This window comes from Haliotis cracherodii, unplaced genomic scaffold, assembly GCF_022045235.1.
Source record: "Haliotis cracherodii isolate W230 unplaced genomic scaffold, xgHalCrac1.p SCAF_6, whole genome shotgun sequence".
In the NCBI taxonomy this organism is placed as follows: domain Eukaryota; kingdom Metazoa; phylum Mollusca; class Gastropoda; order Lepetellida; family Haliotidae; genus Haliotis; species Haliotis cracherodii.
This window is the reverse complement of record NW_027266319.1, coordinates 37,076,568-37,093,279: the sequence shown is the minus strand read 5'-3', so window position 1 is coordinate 37,093,279 and position 16,712 is coordinate 37,076,568. Positions and strand designations below refer to the sequence as shown.

Here is a 16,712-nt window from a genome sequence, read left to right as displayed (position 1 = left end):
AAAACAAATCTCAAATGTCTCAAATCTACAGGGTACACCTGTTATTAGACATGGGGTAAGGCTGGTTATATAAATGTATAGATACAATTACTTATTTATAACTATTTTTTTCAATATTCTAAAATCACATCCGGACTCTATAGTACCATTGCTGCATATTTTACATAGTTTTACGGGTTTCTATGTGCATTCACAATACAACTTTCAAATATTTCAAGTGTGATTGTAACAAGGAAATTTGACCAAGAAGTTTAATTTATGCATCAAGTACATCGCTGATCAGATAGCGTCCAATAACGGTCGAATAAGTTCCATCCCATGAACACAATGCCATTTAGAAAGTGGTCAAATGTAACACCTTCTTAGTAAAGTACAGATTCTCGTACTTTTTGGGGTTGAGTCATTCCAACCCACACCTAATCGCCAGCAAACAAAGCCAGCAATCTAACCCGCTCAGCCACCAAGACTTCCACAAAAATGAAAGTTCGACAACCGGTAGACTAGATCTCGTACTTTGTGTACCCAAATATAACATTTGTTCCATCCCATTATCTACCTGAACGAGAAAATTTATAAGAGAGACCAATGAAAGCACCTCTTAGTTTCATATTTAATTAGATCTATGCATGTAGATTCAAAGTGACGAAAAACTCTCAAAAGGCTGTATGACAAGAGAACTGATTCAGCTTTACAATAGTCAACTTTCCCTTTCCCAGCTTTCCACATTTCACAAATTGTGAGGTACAATCAAGACTCGTCTTTAATTCTACGGACAGACAGACAGACAGACAGACAGTTTATTCAGTAATTTAGGCGTCAATGCCCATAGTACAATTCACATTGGATATTAACATTTGTCACGTGATGTGCATGATTAGATTTTAAATGAAGTTACACATTCCTCATTATAAAGACCGCGGATTGCCTTGTTTGAGGCAAACTTAACAAACCCTAGAAAACATTTGAAATATGAAGTGTGAACTTTTTCAATTGCAGCGTAATACTTAGCACCCCATATTTCAGAACCATACAAAAGTATAGGCATACTTTTGCCTTCAAAAATGGTACATGCTGTGAAGAAAGACACAACTATTTTTTCTGAATAAATTATAAAGAGGCATAATGGCTTTCGACGCCTGAACAGCTAATTGCTTACATGCCATAGACCATGACAATCAAGAGGAGAACATAAGACCTAACTATATATAGTAAGTAACTACATTTAAGGCAGACGAACCTAGAAACCATTTCTCATGTTTTGCGACAATAACACCTTTTCTGAAAACTGCAGCATCGGTTTTATTCAGATTTACTTCAAGACTCCATTTTGAACAGTAGCTCTGAAACACATTTAACTGTTTTTGCAAGCCATTTACTGATTAGGAAAAAAATGACAACATCATCAGCAAAGAGAAGGAGCATAATGTCCATTATTTCTTGTGTTACAAGTGTCCCTAGCAAGTTCGTTTGTGAAAAATATGAACAACAACGGACTTAAAACACAACCTTGTCGTACACCGGAGGATGTTGTATAGCAGTCCGTATGTTCAATATTGACCTTAAAATATATACATACGCTGTCTGAAGCATACATGTTTTTAAAAAGTACAGACATTTTACCATTACATCCTTTCGTAGTAAGTAAATGCATCAACTTTTTCCTATTAACATAGTCAAAAGCTTTTTAAAATCAATAAATACACAATAAAAGCGACCTCTGGTTTTGCACAAATATTTAGAACAAAGAACTTCTAAAACCAACAAATTATCAACAGTAGCGAAGTTTGGTCGGAACTCGGACAGTTAATTATTTACTTCCATCAATATTCTCAAACGTTTTTCTACGATCGAAGTTAAGATTTTTCCCATAACATTTAGTAGTGAAATGCCTCAAAATTACTTGGTCCACAAACCGACTCAGATTTATATAATGAAATAATCAAACTAATATTACAAGATTCTGGAAACACACCCATTCCTAAAATGTTACTGAACAATAACTTCAAGTATTTTGCAAAGAGATCCGATGGTAGTTTAAAGAATTCAGGGGGTATCCCATCTTCACCTGAGGACTTGCCCATACTCAGATTATTGATAGCTTCCACTACCTCTCTTCCAGTGATCTCACCTGACAGGAGTTCATCCAGAAAGGGTAAATCATTACAGTTATCACATCTATGAGAGAGCAGAAACTCCTCCACAACACAATCAAACTCATTATTATCAGTTCCCTGTAAGTGATTAAGAAGATCTCTAAAGTAAATGATCAGCCAGTCACTTAGAGATATATAACTTCTCAGTGGACGTCTCTGTATGGCATTTTTAACTGTCTTCCAAAGCTGTTTACAATCACTGTGTTTAGCAGCGGTATTGATTTCTTCATTTAGATGTAAGTCATAGACAAGTAAAGTTTATTTTTGTTGCAACATTTCTTAAAACCATCTTTGGCTGATATGTACTGCTTTAAGTTTGAATCACACTTACAACTTCTAAATTTATTCAAAAGTCTGGGACTTCAAAAACACGTACTCCTTATCAAACCACGGAGGCTGATATCTTTGTCTACCTGAAGATCCTTGCACAGTAGAGTATGATATCTCTTAGCTTACATACTGTAGCATTTACATTTTGATCTACCAACGATATATATTCTTCAAACATCCCTTTACAAATATCTGAGTTACTTAACATAAGATGAAAACTGTTCTGGAGATAATTTATATTTATGAACATAGGATGAATTAACTCTAGTCAGCTTTCCAAAAGCGTCAAACGACTTTTTCTCAAAAATTGTTTTATTAGGGTTCCAACATTCAGTGCCTTAGAAAAAACTTATGATAGACAAGTTGATGCATCAGTTACAAAACTTATGCCTGATGCAATTCTCTTCTCAGAGTAGTACTACATGTATATGTTACCGTGTTTGTTCAGGTTAATGCTCGACTTACCTTTGCGTGTGGTCGTGACGGATTCCACCGGTGGGGAAGTATTATCACTATTTGATAGTGATTCCTAAACACTGCTTAAATATATATTGGTAATCGTATAATGGATTCTTTTATGGCCGGTTTATTTAATATTGTCGAGAATTTAATATTGAGATTCGGCAGGGGAATTGGTGTGGTTTTGTAAGTGTGTGTGATTTGGTTTTGCGCCTGTTCTTTAGCACTTCGTGTATATCACCACATGTCAGTTTGCTGTCGAAGGAAAGTCAAAAGTGATGCAACTCTTGGATCATGTTTACCACTTTGCAAACAGTCAAATATTGCTAAATATTCCCATGCTGGTAAAAAGCTTTAATAGACTTACTGCTATCAAATATATGGCACTAATAAGCGTGGTTAGCTCAAACAAAGCCAACTCACGTGACACATGCGACACACTTGAATATTGAGTTATCTCCCCTAAGATACAAATGGCAATGAAATGGAGTCCAAATATAAAGCTGTAAATATATTTTATTCAACAAACAATACAATTAATGAATACAAATAAGACATATATTTGTAAGTTTAACAAATTTACCATGTGACATATACATGTACTATATCGGTCTTCACTGATTTTGTTTATTTATGATTTATATTTCCTTCTTACAATCATATTTAAGCATTTGACTTTCACTTTGTGTGAGTTCATGGGAGTATGAACCTTCATTGAGTGAGGACCTAAGTGTATGGACGACTAAAGGGAACTTTATCTTCTTCGTTGCATAGTGCCATTGTGGTCCTTATACGAAAGTCTGGCCGGAAGCATTCAAATTATCAACCAATATCATTGGCGAGCTGTGGAACGTATGGTGAACAATAGATTATTTCGGTACTTTGAAACCACAATCACTGACATTTATTGACGTTAAAAATACATGTATTAAGTATTAAGAAAAACATTTTGTCATTTGAAAACATTATGAAGACCTTATTTGATAAGTCAGTTGCACACAAAAACAATACAAGAAGACACTTTAACTGAATCTAGTTAATATTTCTCAGTTCCCACTACTGTGCTGTAAGGATTTAGCTTCGCATTTAGTTACCGGTGTTGACATGATATTGATATGTACACCTTTATACTGACCTACCAACTATACCTGTTGTTTAGGTATGTTACCTACACCTTTAAGTATAATATCACATGTCATGTTACTTTATGTGGAAATATGTCATCTTCTACTGAATTGAATTAAAAATAAATAGAGCATGTAATATATGATACATTATTACCAATTTATACCTTATGAGCAACATGACATCGAGCTGTGCCGGGCGGTTACAAATAGGGGGCACAAGACCGTGAAGAGCTTGGTTTTACGACGCGGTGACAATAGCAACCTACATGCACGTGTGTGTGTGGCTGCTTGTACTAGTCCCGACTTACCTGTTGTCTGATGCCTGATTTATAGCGCTAGCCCACTGAGATACCATGCCACAGTTCAACGTGAATACCCCACTCAGATACAGTAAACTGACTCTGAACCAAGCAGTGTTTATTTGAGCCCCTTAATGCCAAGGGCCAGGCAGGGTAACACAAAGTACCATCTTTTAACGTCTTTTCGTATGACGCGGCAGGGGATTGAACCCCCGACCTTCCGCTCTCCGGATAGACGCTCTACAACTGCACTATGAAGTATAATGTTGTGATTATACCTATTTACCTAGTACCACGTGGGTAAGAAATATATATTCTGCACTGTGGCGACCTTTCCCCCAACCTCGTCAGCACGGGTAAATTACCTTTAACTTCAACGTAATTTTACAAATATTTTAGATTTTCAAGGGAAAATAGAAGAGCGCTCTGGAGTAAGTTATTATGACATTCGAGATACATCATTGTAAAATCTAAACACATCAGATTATCTATTCTTATAAAAACTACACAAAGTACAGGAAGCCAGCATTCGTCAGTATTCATTTTGCATACCAATATATATATATATATATGAATTTTTAAGGGCCTGATTGATAAGGAGCCCGGTACGGCCATTTTGGCAGTTGATCAGACAACAGTCGATTCTACATGAAAATATAGTTACATCGATCGAAACATTAATCTTTCTGTATTAAAAGTGTATGTTATGTAAGATACATTTAATATTAACTGAACGTATCTGAAAACAAAAAGGTCTTGAAGTACAAGTGTTGAAGTACCTGTGCCATCTAACATAGGTGATTGTCTGCTGTATTGTTTCCACATTGATTTTTGTTTTTAACGGTCACGAGTCGTCAAAACTAGAAGCGACAAAATAGAGAAACTACACGATATCTTCCAGATGCAATCTTGCCCTATTTCGTTGTCACAGATTCGTGTAGACGTTGATAGAGATATTGTATGTTTTCACAATATGATAACACAACTGATCCTGTGAATAACATACACTCAACCATGAACATTTCATCATAACTATAACCACAGTGCTGCTGAATAATGCGTAACAGCCGCTTATAATGTCCGTATGCCTCCAGCTTGATAACGTTGATAATCTTCATGAACCGTCGCTATATACAAGAAACCAGAAATTGTTATACCTTTTACAACGTCCTGTTATTTAAATATCGATTGGATCGGTCTTTGTACCCAGAATGAACCTCAAAACTGAGGTCCGACTCGCTGTAGTCGAGAGAGTCGAGAAAGATGTCGACGTCTCTCGGTCTGCTGCTGATGTTCAAGAAACTACAGAACACACCTATCACCACAGCACCGTCATTGGTACACAGACTGAAAACGGCAAACATACTTTACGAATGACCTCCATAATGACCTTGACCTTATATGTAGATAACTCCTGGCCTTCACTGATCTTAGCCTCAACCTACGGAAGACCTAAGGAAGACCTAAGGAAGACCTAAGGAAGACCTAAGTAAGCTTCATTAAACAACAGTTAATCTTTCTCGGATTGGGTGGTAAACAATTATTTTTGCATGCGGCCTTGAAGATGATCTGGACCCTGACATGATATGTCATTTTGTCAAAATGCGTTAAGATTGTATAGCTGGCGTGGCGAAAACGATTTTAGCTAATTCTATTCTCGAAGCGCTAAGTTTTCTTAAATTTACGACACTAAATATAACACAGGGTAAGATGGCCGACAAGAGGTGGCATGTTGAGTGATTAAGAAATATGTCTGGTTCATAACGCAACTAAACAACAACAGTAACATTTAAGAAGTTATTATACATGTACCATCGGAAAGTACTTTTTTTATATACGAAAGGTAAAGTTAAGACATAAGCTGTTACTAATGTTCTGTTTTGTTTTGGATAAATGCCTTGACAATGGTCTTTTCAGCCTCTGTCCGGTCCAGGTGGGTTGTTGAACTTTTGTTACTCTGCCTCTATATCACAGATTGGCATAGACGTTGGAAGCACGGTTATATTCCTTCACCATGTCGTAACACAACTTGAACTGATCCTGCAAATAAAACATGCCTGGTTGGTCACACAAAGATAAACTGATACTGGTAAAATCACCTCAGAAACAATGAAAGCTGTTACGGACACATATCCGTGCACATGACAACGAAAAAACTGTGGCTCATAAACTATCAAGGTGTGTCTCGATGGATAAGTCTGATCAATGTGCTGGTAGCACAGGCGCGGTTTAGGTGTGTAGTCACTCTTTCGATCCAGGTTTGCCAAACGGTTTGCTGATTTGTGGTATGTAATTATGTATATTTATGTGATGTATTCTCACCACTTCACACACGCCCAGGTTGAGGCCTATATTCAATGAATGTATTTTCAATCGTTCGTACTGAGTACCCTGATGGCATTTATGGACTTATTCAGTCGTCAAGAAGACTAAATATTCCCAATGAAGGCCACATAAACTGATCATTCAAAGAACAATGCAACAGTAAAGGTATTTACTATTTACCGAAACACGTCACAGGGTACTGCGGTTTCATAATATCAGCTCATGTTGAACACATCTTTCTGATTTGGTTCTTATCATCCACGACAAAGGAAAGTTTAAAGATTAAAATTACTCTACTTGCACAACTCATTTTACGAATGCATGTCAGAAGTGACGTATCTACTCACAAGGGTCTGTATGAACTGGGGTCTGACGCGCTGTAGTTCTCGAATGGTGAGGAAGATGTCCACTGTTCTGTCTAATCTCAGTCTGGTGATGATGTTCAGGACACTACAGAACACACCACTCGCTCCGGCACCGTCACTGGATTGAGAACCATCATGCAATAAATCTGGCTGGACACTGTACTGGGTAATGTTGATGTATATCAAAAGTGATGAACATGCTGTCACCCTAACGCAGAATACTCCCGCCTATCCATAGTTTGTAAAACTACGAAGCAACAATGCCTCCATTGTTCTCTCAAAGATGACATTGTTTATATTCAAGTTATTCCGTTCTCGCTCGATGTTTACTGTCAGTATGCACAACCTTAGTAAGCACACATAAATGCTATATGTTACACATAGCTTGTACGTATCACAATTTTGATCATTACTCGTATTAAACAATCCAGATTTATGATAGGTCAGTCTTCACTGTTTTAAAAACCCTGCCGCCAGCACGAATATCTTGACATAATAACGTTTGGTGATCCTTGTTTTCACTTCGTGCTACCTTACTGAATCTTACTGAATTGTTACACACACACACACACACACACAAACACACACATATGCCACTGAACGTAAGCCATAAATTGTAACTAAAAGTAAGGAAACATATGTTACGTGTTATAAACGGGATGGCCCACTGATGCTAACTGTATATGTCTTAATCCACATATAAGATACATACTGGCAGTGCACCAGAACCTTGTGGTCAGCAGAGCTGATGATCCTGTCCACTCTGTTGACCAGCTCCAGAAGGGTAGCAGTGTCGGTCAGCATGTCCAGTGATGGGAGGCAGAACAAACTGACTGATTTCTCGCTGTTCTGTTTCATGGAACAAACTCAGACAATTCATGTGCACTTGGCAACTTCGGCATTACACGAGTATATGGAAAATAACTATAACCAATCATCAATTTGATCTCAGTTCAAAAGTGTCTTAATGTATTGTGAAAAGAGCGACATAGTTTCCTTAAAATCATAATCATTCGACATAATTATATTCTCCAAAAAAGCAGAGGACATTTGAAAATAACGGATGAATATAGAAATACAAAGAGGTATCGAGTTATGGTATTGAAAGGATGGAAAAAAGGAAGGACAAGGTGTAACATGTCAATCAACAGAACATGATGGCGGCGTTGCAGCGCCAAGCCCTGTTCGCCTAACACTGTGGTTGTATACGTCTCCTGATCATGTCCAGACGTGCTCAGTGGGGGAAAGGTCGGGACTCATAATCAGGGCCGACCATTGCACTCTGGTAATGTTTGCTGATGGACGTAGTCCGTTGCGATACGTGCACGGTGGGCACGATCGTTATCGTCTCGAAAGACAAAACCTGGACCAGCATCCCGCCCCTTATCATTACCGACCCACCCCTCAATCTGGAATGCTGCCTTTTTTGGCAGTTCACGTGACTTCCATTAGGACGCCACCAGGCATGTCCACGCCCAACCAGAAAACATTACTCGAGATCACTCTCGGTTATTCCCCAAAGTTTCTACGCTTTAACCACCACTGGCGTTTGCAAGAATGTGTTTGTTAACGGTGGTACAACACGTGGTTGCCGAGCATGAAGACGATTTCTAATTGTCTGGTCAGTTATTTCAACCCTGGTCGCCTGGCGCAAGTGAACAACGATTTCATAAGCTGTTTTGGTTCTATTTCATAAGACTGGTTTCTGATTACTCAACCCTTGATCTGTGTTGTTGGCATTAGGAGATCTGTGCAGGGTCAATCATGAACATTTTGTGTGTGCAGAAACCTGTTCCAAAGTCTGCAAATCACAGACACATTGAACATATTGGCCATCTCTCGCTGAGTTTCACCATTTGGAAGCATTTGATTAGCCTTTATGCGTTCATCGCGTTGTAGACGAAATATTGACAATCTCATCATAAATACTGCATTAAAGCAAGATTAGAGAGCTTGCGTATTACTCTGGATAATGAAAAACAACATTACTAATGGGCCCGAGCGATTTACCGACCTAGCAAAGAAGTATCAAAATAAGAATGACCCCCCACCCACGTGCACAAGGGTATTGCATGTTCCACGTGCAATGTTTCGGGCGTTTGGGGGCGTTAGATTTTCGTTCCGCAAAGCTAATCTTTCTTCTGACGACTGATCATAACATTTATATTTCATAATCACCTACTATATTGGAGGGTATGTATTACATTTTTTCTGTGTTAGATGTTCCAAGTACAATTAGATGTACACGTATCTGATACAATGTAACTCAAACCCAAAAATAACATCCAACATTTGAAATATCAGTTCACATTAGTGCAACATTTGATAAATATTAACAGACCTCCTTGTCATGTGCAAGCATTAACTTCTTCTCTGTGTATATTTCTCTGTTTGAATTTGCTTCCACTTGCGCAATAGTGAACGGCTCCGTTATCAGCACTTTGTTTTCTTCAGGGTACATTCCAATGGTTTCCTAAACAGTTAATCTAGGATAAGGACATAGGTCTTTTCAAACTGGAAAATACATGTATGTGCAAATCTCAAGAAGCCGGTTTAAAAATCACATCTGAGGTGACAATGAAGGTCCGTTGACATAATGAGGTTTTAATCTGATAATACTTATATATGCATTTAATTTGCCGAATCGTCAAATAAATGAATCGGAATTGTATAATGGGAGCTGTAATTGTTCGACATGGATGCAAACAAGCGTAATTATCTCTCTATCATATAATGCCAGTCGTTAAAAAACAGCGTAGGATGTATTTCCTCTCACTGAAGTAATGAATACAATGTCTGAGTGTACCTCCTAGGAGATTACAAAATACTAAATGATTGCAGTCATTGTTTAAATTGTTTAAAGAAGCACCGAAATAATTATGTACCAACGTCTAGTTGATCTGATTGGGAACGTTAGAAAAAAAATTATCGGGCACATAGGCATATCATTGATGTACAAGGTCTAATTCGGGTGGATTAATTACATCAATAATACTGTCAATGTTAGGATAAAATAAGGTATCGCTAATAACATCTACCTGAGCTTCATCTAGACAGACAATGGTGAAGCAGTCATGGTCATACACAAGTCTCCAGAAGTCCACCACAGTGTCTGGCATGGGAGTCTGGGTGACGATCACGCTTGATAGATGTAGGGTAGACTGAAACAAAAATAGCAGTATCAATACTGGTATAATGACATTGACAATGTCCTCAATCTCTACGATTAGCTAGCTAAATTGTTTTTTTTTCGGATATTGTTCCTGGTTTAATTCGTTAATTTAAAAGTTTAATTACACAACCTTTCACATATATAGGGGAAGACGATATGTATGACGAGGTTATATTTACAAACAAGGGATTAGCGGATTTTGGATGTCGTCATTATAACTGTATCTTTAGTTTGGCTTAAACGTAATAATCAACTCACTGGTAAAAATACTCCATTGATGTAGTCATTTCGTGTCTGGACAGGTGTACACAGATACGGCCTTGATTTATTTCCTTTAACAAATAATAATTAACATTTATTACCAACTGAAGTTATTACTGTTGCCTGTAATTTTAAATTGAGATTTTGCATTTAATAAAACAAATCCATCGTTCAATCTGAAGAGAGATAATACCATTAGATAAACATCATGTCCTGCCCTTTTGTAATGTGTTTCGCCCAAGTTAATACATTCTGCAGTTTGAACTATGCCATGTCAGCACATTTCTTTTACGACTTTGTTCATCTTACATGTTATACATTACATAATATTAAACTAAAGCTATTTCTTCGACTTCGAACAAACTACTTGTACCAGGAAGGATATCTAAACTCCTGTTTTTGTCAGAGTTTTCTGGAAGTAGCGCATGTGACGTTGTCTCTTCTGTAAGGTTTGATGATAGTCCTCTGAGTAGCTGAAATAGAAAAATAAATATTGTGTTTCTGTTCACTTCAGTGAATGAGCCTTCTACGACTTGGTGTAGCTATTGAACTACCTTGTTCCTTCAGCACGGCCTCGTATTGACCAACTACGACAAGGTCTTGCTACTGAAAGACCTTAAACTAAAATGAGTTTTTACTCATACAAAAAGATGTCTCTACCTCCGTTCTTTGATGCATTAGTTCAAGTTGTTACTATCAATATGTGTGGAAATCCGAAAAAGCCATAACAGCAAAAACTATTTAACATTCTGATTAACGTATTAATGATGCAGTGTTTATGGCAAGTAAGACTATTGAACTTATAACATCAGGTTAGATGATAGATTGTATTGTGCAAGTAGATGTACCCAGAATGAACGATCAGCAGTTTATGTTAAGTAGAGAGACGAATTTCCTTGGAAACACAAGTGATCATGTGGTCATAGCACATGTTGTGTCGTGCAAAAATATTCATTAGTTTGAAGGGTATGGCACGGGAAATGATCTGAAGCCTACAGTTGTTTCCATGGAAAAAAGTTTTAAAATAGCAACCGACCCCAGTTGAGCTTATGAGGAATGCATTGACCAAGTTACGTTTAAATGCATTGAACGGTTTGCAAGTAATGCCTCCGAATAGGATGGGACGCCAACGCCAACGGGAATCGAGCCAAAAACAATATGTCTCCCCTCCCTTAAGGGGTGGAGACTTAAATTGTTTCTGTAACATGGCCTGCACTTGTCCTACTACAACTAGATTTTGCTATTGAAATACCTTGAATTGTTTCTTCAGCATAGCCTGCTGTTGAGCCGTAAAGGTGTCTCCGAGGCCGAACGTTTTGTCAAATTCTGAGAACGTGTACAACGTGCCCCGACTGTGGAGCGCTTCCAGGACAACATCATGGACGAAATTGTACTGACTCTGAACAGAAGGATAAAACATGAAACACGGTCAAAACTATGTACATGTAGTTTATGTGGATTTGTATACTGTTAGCAGCAGAAAGAATGAAACCATCACAGAGGTTCCCTAACGGAAGTCAATACACTATTGTTTGCTGGTTCGTGCAATATTTAGGCTGGTGTTGATATAGTGTCCACATACCTCCGTCTGGACCATGTTCATCCTGTTCAATCGCATCTTGCCTACACACATGAACACGTTGACTCTGTTATCACTCGCAGCTTCATCCATCAAGTAGTCCAGGGCAATGAACGCCCCTGTTCGGCCTACACCAGCGCTTGAAACATAAGAATAATACTTTCTAAAAACGTGCTTATTTGTTAATCTATTTCTTAAGTGAAGGTGACGATCAGTCAACACTACGCGCTTCGTTCTCTGTACGAAGTCTGTGTAGCTGGCACAATTTAATTGTCATCAATGGTTGCTCGTTGATATAACGACCTTGAAGAACTGGGGTCATAGGTGGCCCATTCTCCGAAGACGCCACTATGCAAGAGACCGTTTGCAAATCGTGGATTCGAATCGGACATTTGTACAGAGAATGATTCTTGATTTGTCATCAAAATACCCGTTCCCGTTGGATACCCACAAAGTGGTATTCGTTTGAGACCAACATGGCAGAATACATAAATCAGCATGCCATCGATTCATTCCTTTTCAGTTAGATCTTTAGCTTCGACTTACAGATCTTTGCAGCCTGCCTTAAAATACCGGTCTCTGAGTCTATATTGGCGTCCACATATTGGAGATATTCACTCAGAAGATCACAGATCGAGGCAAGTGTCCATGTGTCCAAGCATCAGCATATAGTTGTCACAGCGTGTGCAGGAAAGAGTCCTCCCGTTCAGTCACTAATATGCAGGTGTCACCTACCATGACTCCCATCAATGTCTACATACTTTACTTTCAATTTGGCCCCATCCCCACGTGTACATGTAACATACCTGTACTGAATTATGACATATCCCGTCTCTGGAAAGTTACCTGCAGTGAACAAACCCATGGCCATTCTCTGTGCCAGTGACCGCCCAGAACATACCTGCAGTGTACCGCCATGGGCCCCCTGGCCATGTCCCCCTGTTTGACGAGTCTCCAGAAGTTGACGAGGGCAGGGGCAGATGGAACACCATGGTCAGACCAAGACGTGAAGTGGTAGTGCGTAACAGTTCTCTCGATACCCTGAGTGGAGCAAAATAGCAATCAATCAATCAATCAATCAACAGAATTACAATAAATCAATTCAAGTATAAATCAATCAATCAACTTCATATTTTGATTCATGGCATGCAGACAATTGCATATACATACTGATACTGATTGCATATACATTTTATGCCGATTAATATCTGATTAAGCCAAAGAGACAATGACATATTCAAATACATATTAAAATCATTAAACTAGGTTTGACATTTTTGCATTGTGTAGGAATACTAATAATGAAACATATAAGTTGCTGATACATATGAACATGTGTTTGCATTAACTGCAATAACATATAATACGTTTTCATTGAAGTTACAATATTCAACCACTCTATAGTAAGATTCCATCCCAATACACATATACTTACGGAGCTTTGTACCACAAAAGTTGAGAGAGTGTAATCAGCTCTTGTTAACACATTCTTGCTATAAACCTTCACGTTTTCGTAGTTTTCGGTCTTGTTCGCATCGGGCCAGTATTTTTCACTTTTTTTCTAGAAAATGATAAATGCATTAGATTAATTGTAACATTGTTGTAGAACCAATCAACACTTTCACAGTATGTCTCAACATAAATTATCAGATAGTTCTCCAGGTAGACAAAAAGAAGCCAGGAAACACATCCTACCTTGTTCATCTCCATCAGCCTGGTCAGCATGACTATCTGGGTGACGTCCTCCTGCCACACCATCCGCCAGAAGTCAGTGACTGTCACCGGTTTGGGTCCTGTGGTGTTTATACATTTTTATTTATTCAAAGAAACAATTTCATTTCTAGTACAAATGATTCAACCTAACACTTTTTACACACTTGTATTTTACCTCAGAATGAATTATCTAACCTACCTTGTGTTGCAATGTACTTCTGAGTATCATCATACCCCTGAAAAGTAGTATAAAGAACATTTACACTTTGTCTGCATATATCAAATAAATTACGCGCACCTTGCCTCCATCGTGATAGAGGTGATATTACTTATATTAGCTATATTTACGATGGAAAGATATAAACTTATAAAATGTAGTGTACAAGTATGTATAATAATTATCCTTGTGTCCCAACTGATTTTCAGTTACCTATTCATGTTCAGTTACCCATTCAGTTACCCATTCATTCATGTTACGTTAAATGAAAGATATTCGAGACTGACTATTCTTTTTCGTTGTCATTTTGATTTCTATGTACAAAGGTCAAATTGTCTGTGCCACTCACAGTGATGTAATTAGCGTTGATGTACTCCTCTCCATCTGCCAACACTACTCTCGATTCATCATCTGGAGTAAATAACCAGCAGCATGAACGTTTTTTGCATAGTTATAGTGATATCTATAGCTTCCTCTGAAGTAGTAATCATAAACAAGGACATTGTATAGATAATACTATCACGAGAATCTCAATAGCATATATGCATGTATCAGTATACGACCATATTTGTTCTTTAACATTAATTCATGATGGTAACAATCACTGTTTATATATGTCATGCATATTTATTTATCTTTTAATGTATGATCTTGATATCCACGCCAGTAATATACCGTTAATGTTATATTACATGATTAACTTACATGGATACAGAGCAAGGAAGCGGTTCTTCTTCTTGTTTTCTGGCTGCTTGCCGACGTCGTGTGGGTGTTTTGCTCCATATGGGATGGCCTAAAACATAGGTTTTGCCCATTTTTTTAGTACTCATTACTCATTACCTCTAGGACGAGTCCATTTTTGTCAAGGATAATTTGTGATGCTGTGAACCGTATTTAGATCGATGACACTGTCCCTTGAGAGCTGTTGTTCACTCTTGCAGAGAAACACAAAATCACGTCCAGGAGAGGTTTTCAGCTTGTCACCTCTCTCGATGTTGTGTTGTCAATATGTCAGTGCTTGACCATGCCGTGACTGGCATGCATGCTTTGTGACATACGTGACAGGTGACTTGTCGGTATTCTGTTCTATGAAATAATTTCTGAAGTTATTTATTGTGCGAATTAGGTTTTATTTGTTAAAGATTCATTTCTTATAATCGTTTACCACATGTTAGATATGGGAATCTCCAGGCTAGGCTGTATATAAAGACAATAAAGCAGATTATGTGATACAATGTCAACATATTTAGGTGTGTTTCTCCCTGCAATATGTATCGCAATATTCAAGCGAACCATGAACGGACTCACAAAATCGATGTACAGAATCGAACCCGAGAATTATATACAACGATCCAAAGCTTTAACCAATAGGTTACGTCATTGTCCTTTCGACAAAGTGGACCGTTCAAGCAGGGTATATTTTAAGTTATCAACAAACCTGAAATTCTGTTGCAAAAGTGGCCTTAGTTTTCTTCTCACTTATACACTGTTGCAGTTTCTCCAGCGTCATGTGAGGTGGTACGAAGTTGTAGTAGGTGGCGGCAGCCTCGTTGTCTCCGTCTACTTCAGCTACAACAGATAGTGTGGCATCTTCGTCCTCATCGTCGCGGGCCGCTGGTGTTGATTTAGATTTCTTTCCGGCTGCGTTGTCTGAAAAATAAATCTAGAAGTTTTGAAATTACCTTCTTTTCTCACAGTTCGCGATTCCGCTTATACATACAGATCAGTACAACAGAGTGTCATTTGCCATTAATCATGCAGTATCCACACCTCGCTAAAGTTTGGAAAATACATCATTGCATAACCTTTAATGTCCAACGTGCTTATGGTAACAATATATATACTTAATCCATTAAGAGAACAAAAGTGAGAAAAATAAATCTTTTCCATTTGATAGAATGATGCGTCATTTGATTTCAACCTGCTTACAATTTACAGCTGTAACATATGGTATCCTGAACTTTACTTACTTTTATACATGTACACAGTAACATTTATTTTGTTTCAATATTTGTCGGTTATGTGAATTCATTTACTAAGGATACGGGTTATTTTGTTATTATCCATATCAGTACAATTTGACAGCACCACAATCTTACCAGTTATGGTTTTAACTACAATCATGTCTTGGTTAGACTGCAATTTCTCGTCGTCATGTTTTGGTCCTTTTCTTAACAGAAGAAAAAAGAAGGTAATAGATTCTGAGAGCATCTCCTTTGTTGAAATAGCCACAAGGTGGAGATATTAAATGGGATAGATAGCAATAAAATTTCAAAATATGAGGTGATGCGTATAGAAACATAATTGAGGTTGACAAGAGGTAAATGTAAATAAATGAGCTGTAAAAGTGTTGTTACCGCCGCCTGTAGATAACAACTGCGACGATTACGACGATAGCGATGACCAACAGAGCTGCAACTGCCCCTCCAATTATTCCAGCCATAGAGTCGTCCTTTCCAACTGTATTCGACAGACCTTCAAAAGGTAAAAAAGTAATTGTTTTGAACAATATATATTTCAATAACATAAACAAGTGTAAATGTATTGGATTGTTTCTCTTCTTTTATCGTAAATGTTTGCATAAATTGAAATATCTTTCGCCCTTATATCAAACATTGGGGCAGATTAAGGATATCGTTTCACAAGGTTGAACAAATCTTAAAGTTGACACATATCTCTGGACACTAGTACGCAAATCAGTATATCAATCTA

General features: G+C 37.8%; 1 protein-coding gene across 1 annotated transcript in view; it reads right to left on the bottom strand.

Annotated features, from left to right (window-relative positions):
- Positions 1-3,534: 3,534 nt before the first annotated feature.
- LOC139444705 (receptor-type tyrosine-protein phosphatase epsilon-like) overlaps positions 3,535-16,712 on the bottom strand; it is a 44,358-nt gene continuing 31,180 nt past the window's right edge. Inside the window, exons 11-28 of the mRNA XM_071225634.1 lie at positions 16,358-16,475; positions 16,100-16,170; positions 15,439-15,650; positions 14,706-14,793; positions 14,350-14,411; positions 13,983-14,019; positions 13,766-13,863; positions 13,506-13,631; positions 12,972-13,111; positions 12,074-12,209; positions 11,744-11,890; positions 10,865-10,964; positions 10,489-10,562; positions 10,097-10,219; positions 9,400-9,531; positions 7,771-7,907; positions 7,041-7,176; positions 3,535-6,408 (exon numbers count right to left, since the gene is read on the bottom strand). Coding sequence (XP_071081735.1) covers positions 6,337-6,408; positions 7,041-7,176; positions 7,771-7,907; positions 9,400-9,531; positions 10,097-10,219; positions 10,489-10,562; positions 10,865-10,964; positions 11,744-11,890; positions 12,074-12,209; positions 12,972-13,111; positions 13,506-13,631; positions 13,766-13,863; positions 13,983-14,019; positions 14,350-14,411; positions 14,706-14,793; positions 15,439-15,650; positions 16,100-16,170; positions 16,358-16,475 — 2,009 coding nt within the window. The 3' untranslated portion in view covers positions 3,535-6,336. The remainder of the gene's footprint in view (positions 6,409-7,040; positions 7,177-7,770; positions 7,908-9,399; positions 9,532-10,096; positions 10,220-10,488; positions 10,563-10,864; positions 10,965-11,743; positions 11,891-12,073; positions 12,210-12,971; positions 13,112-13,505; positions 13,632-13,765; positions 13,864-13,982; positions 14,020-14,349; positions 14,412-14,705; positions 14,794-15,438; positions 15,651-16,099; positions 16,171-16,357; positions 16,476-16,712) is intronic.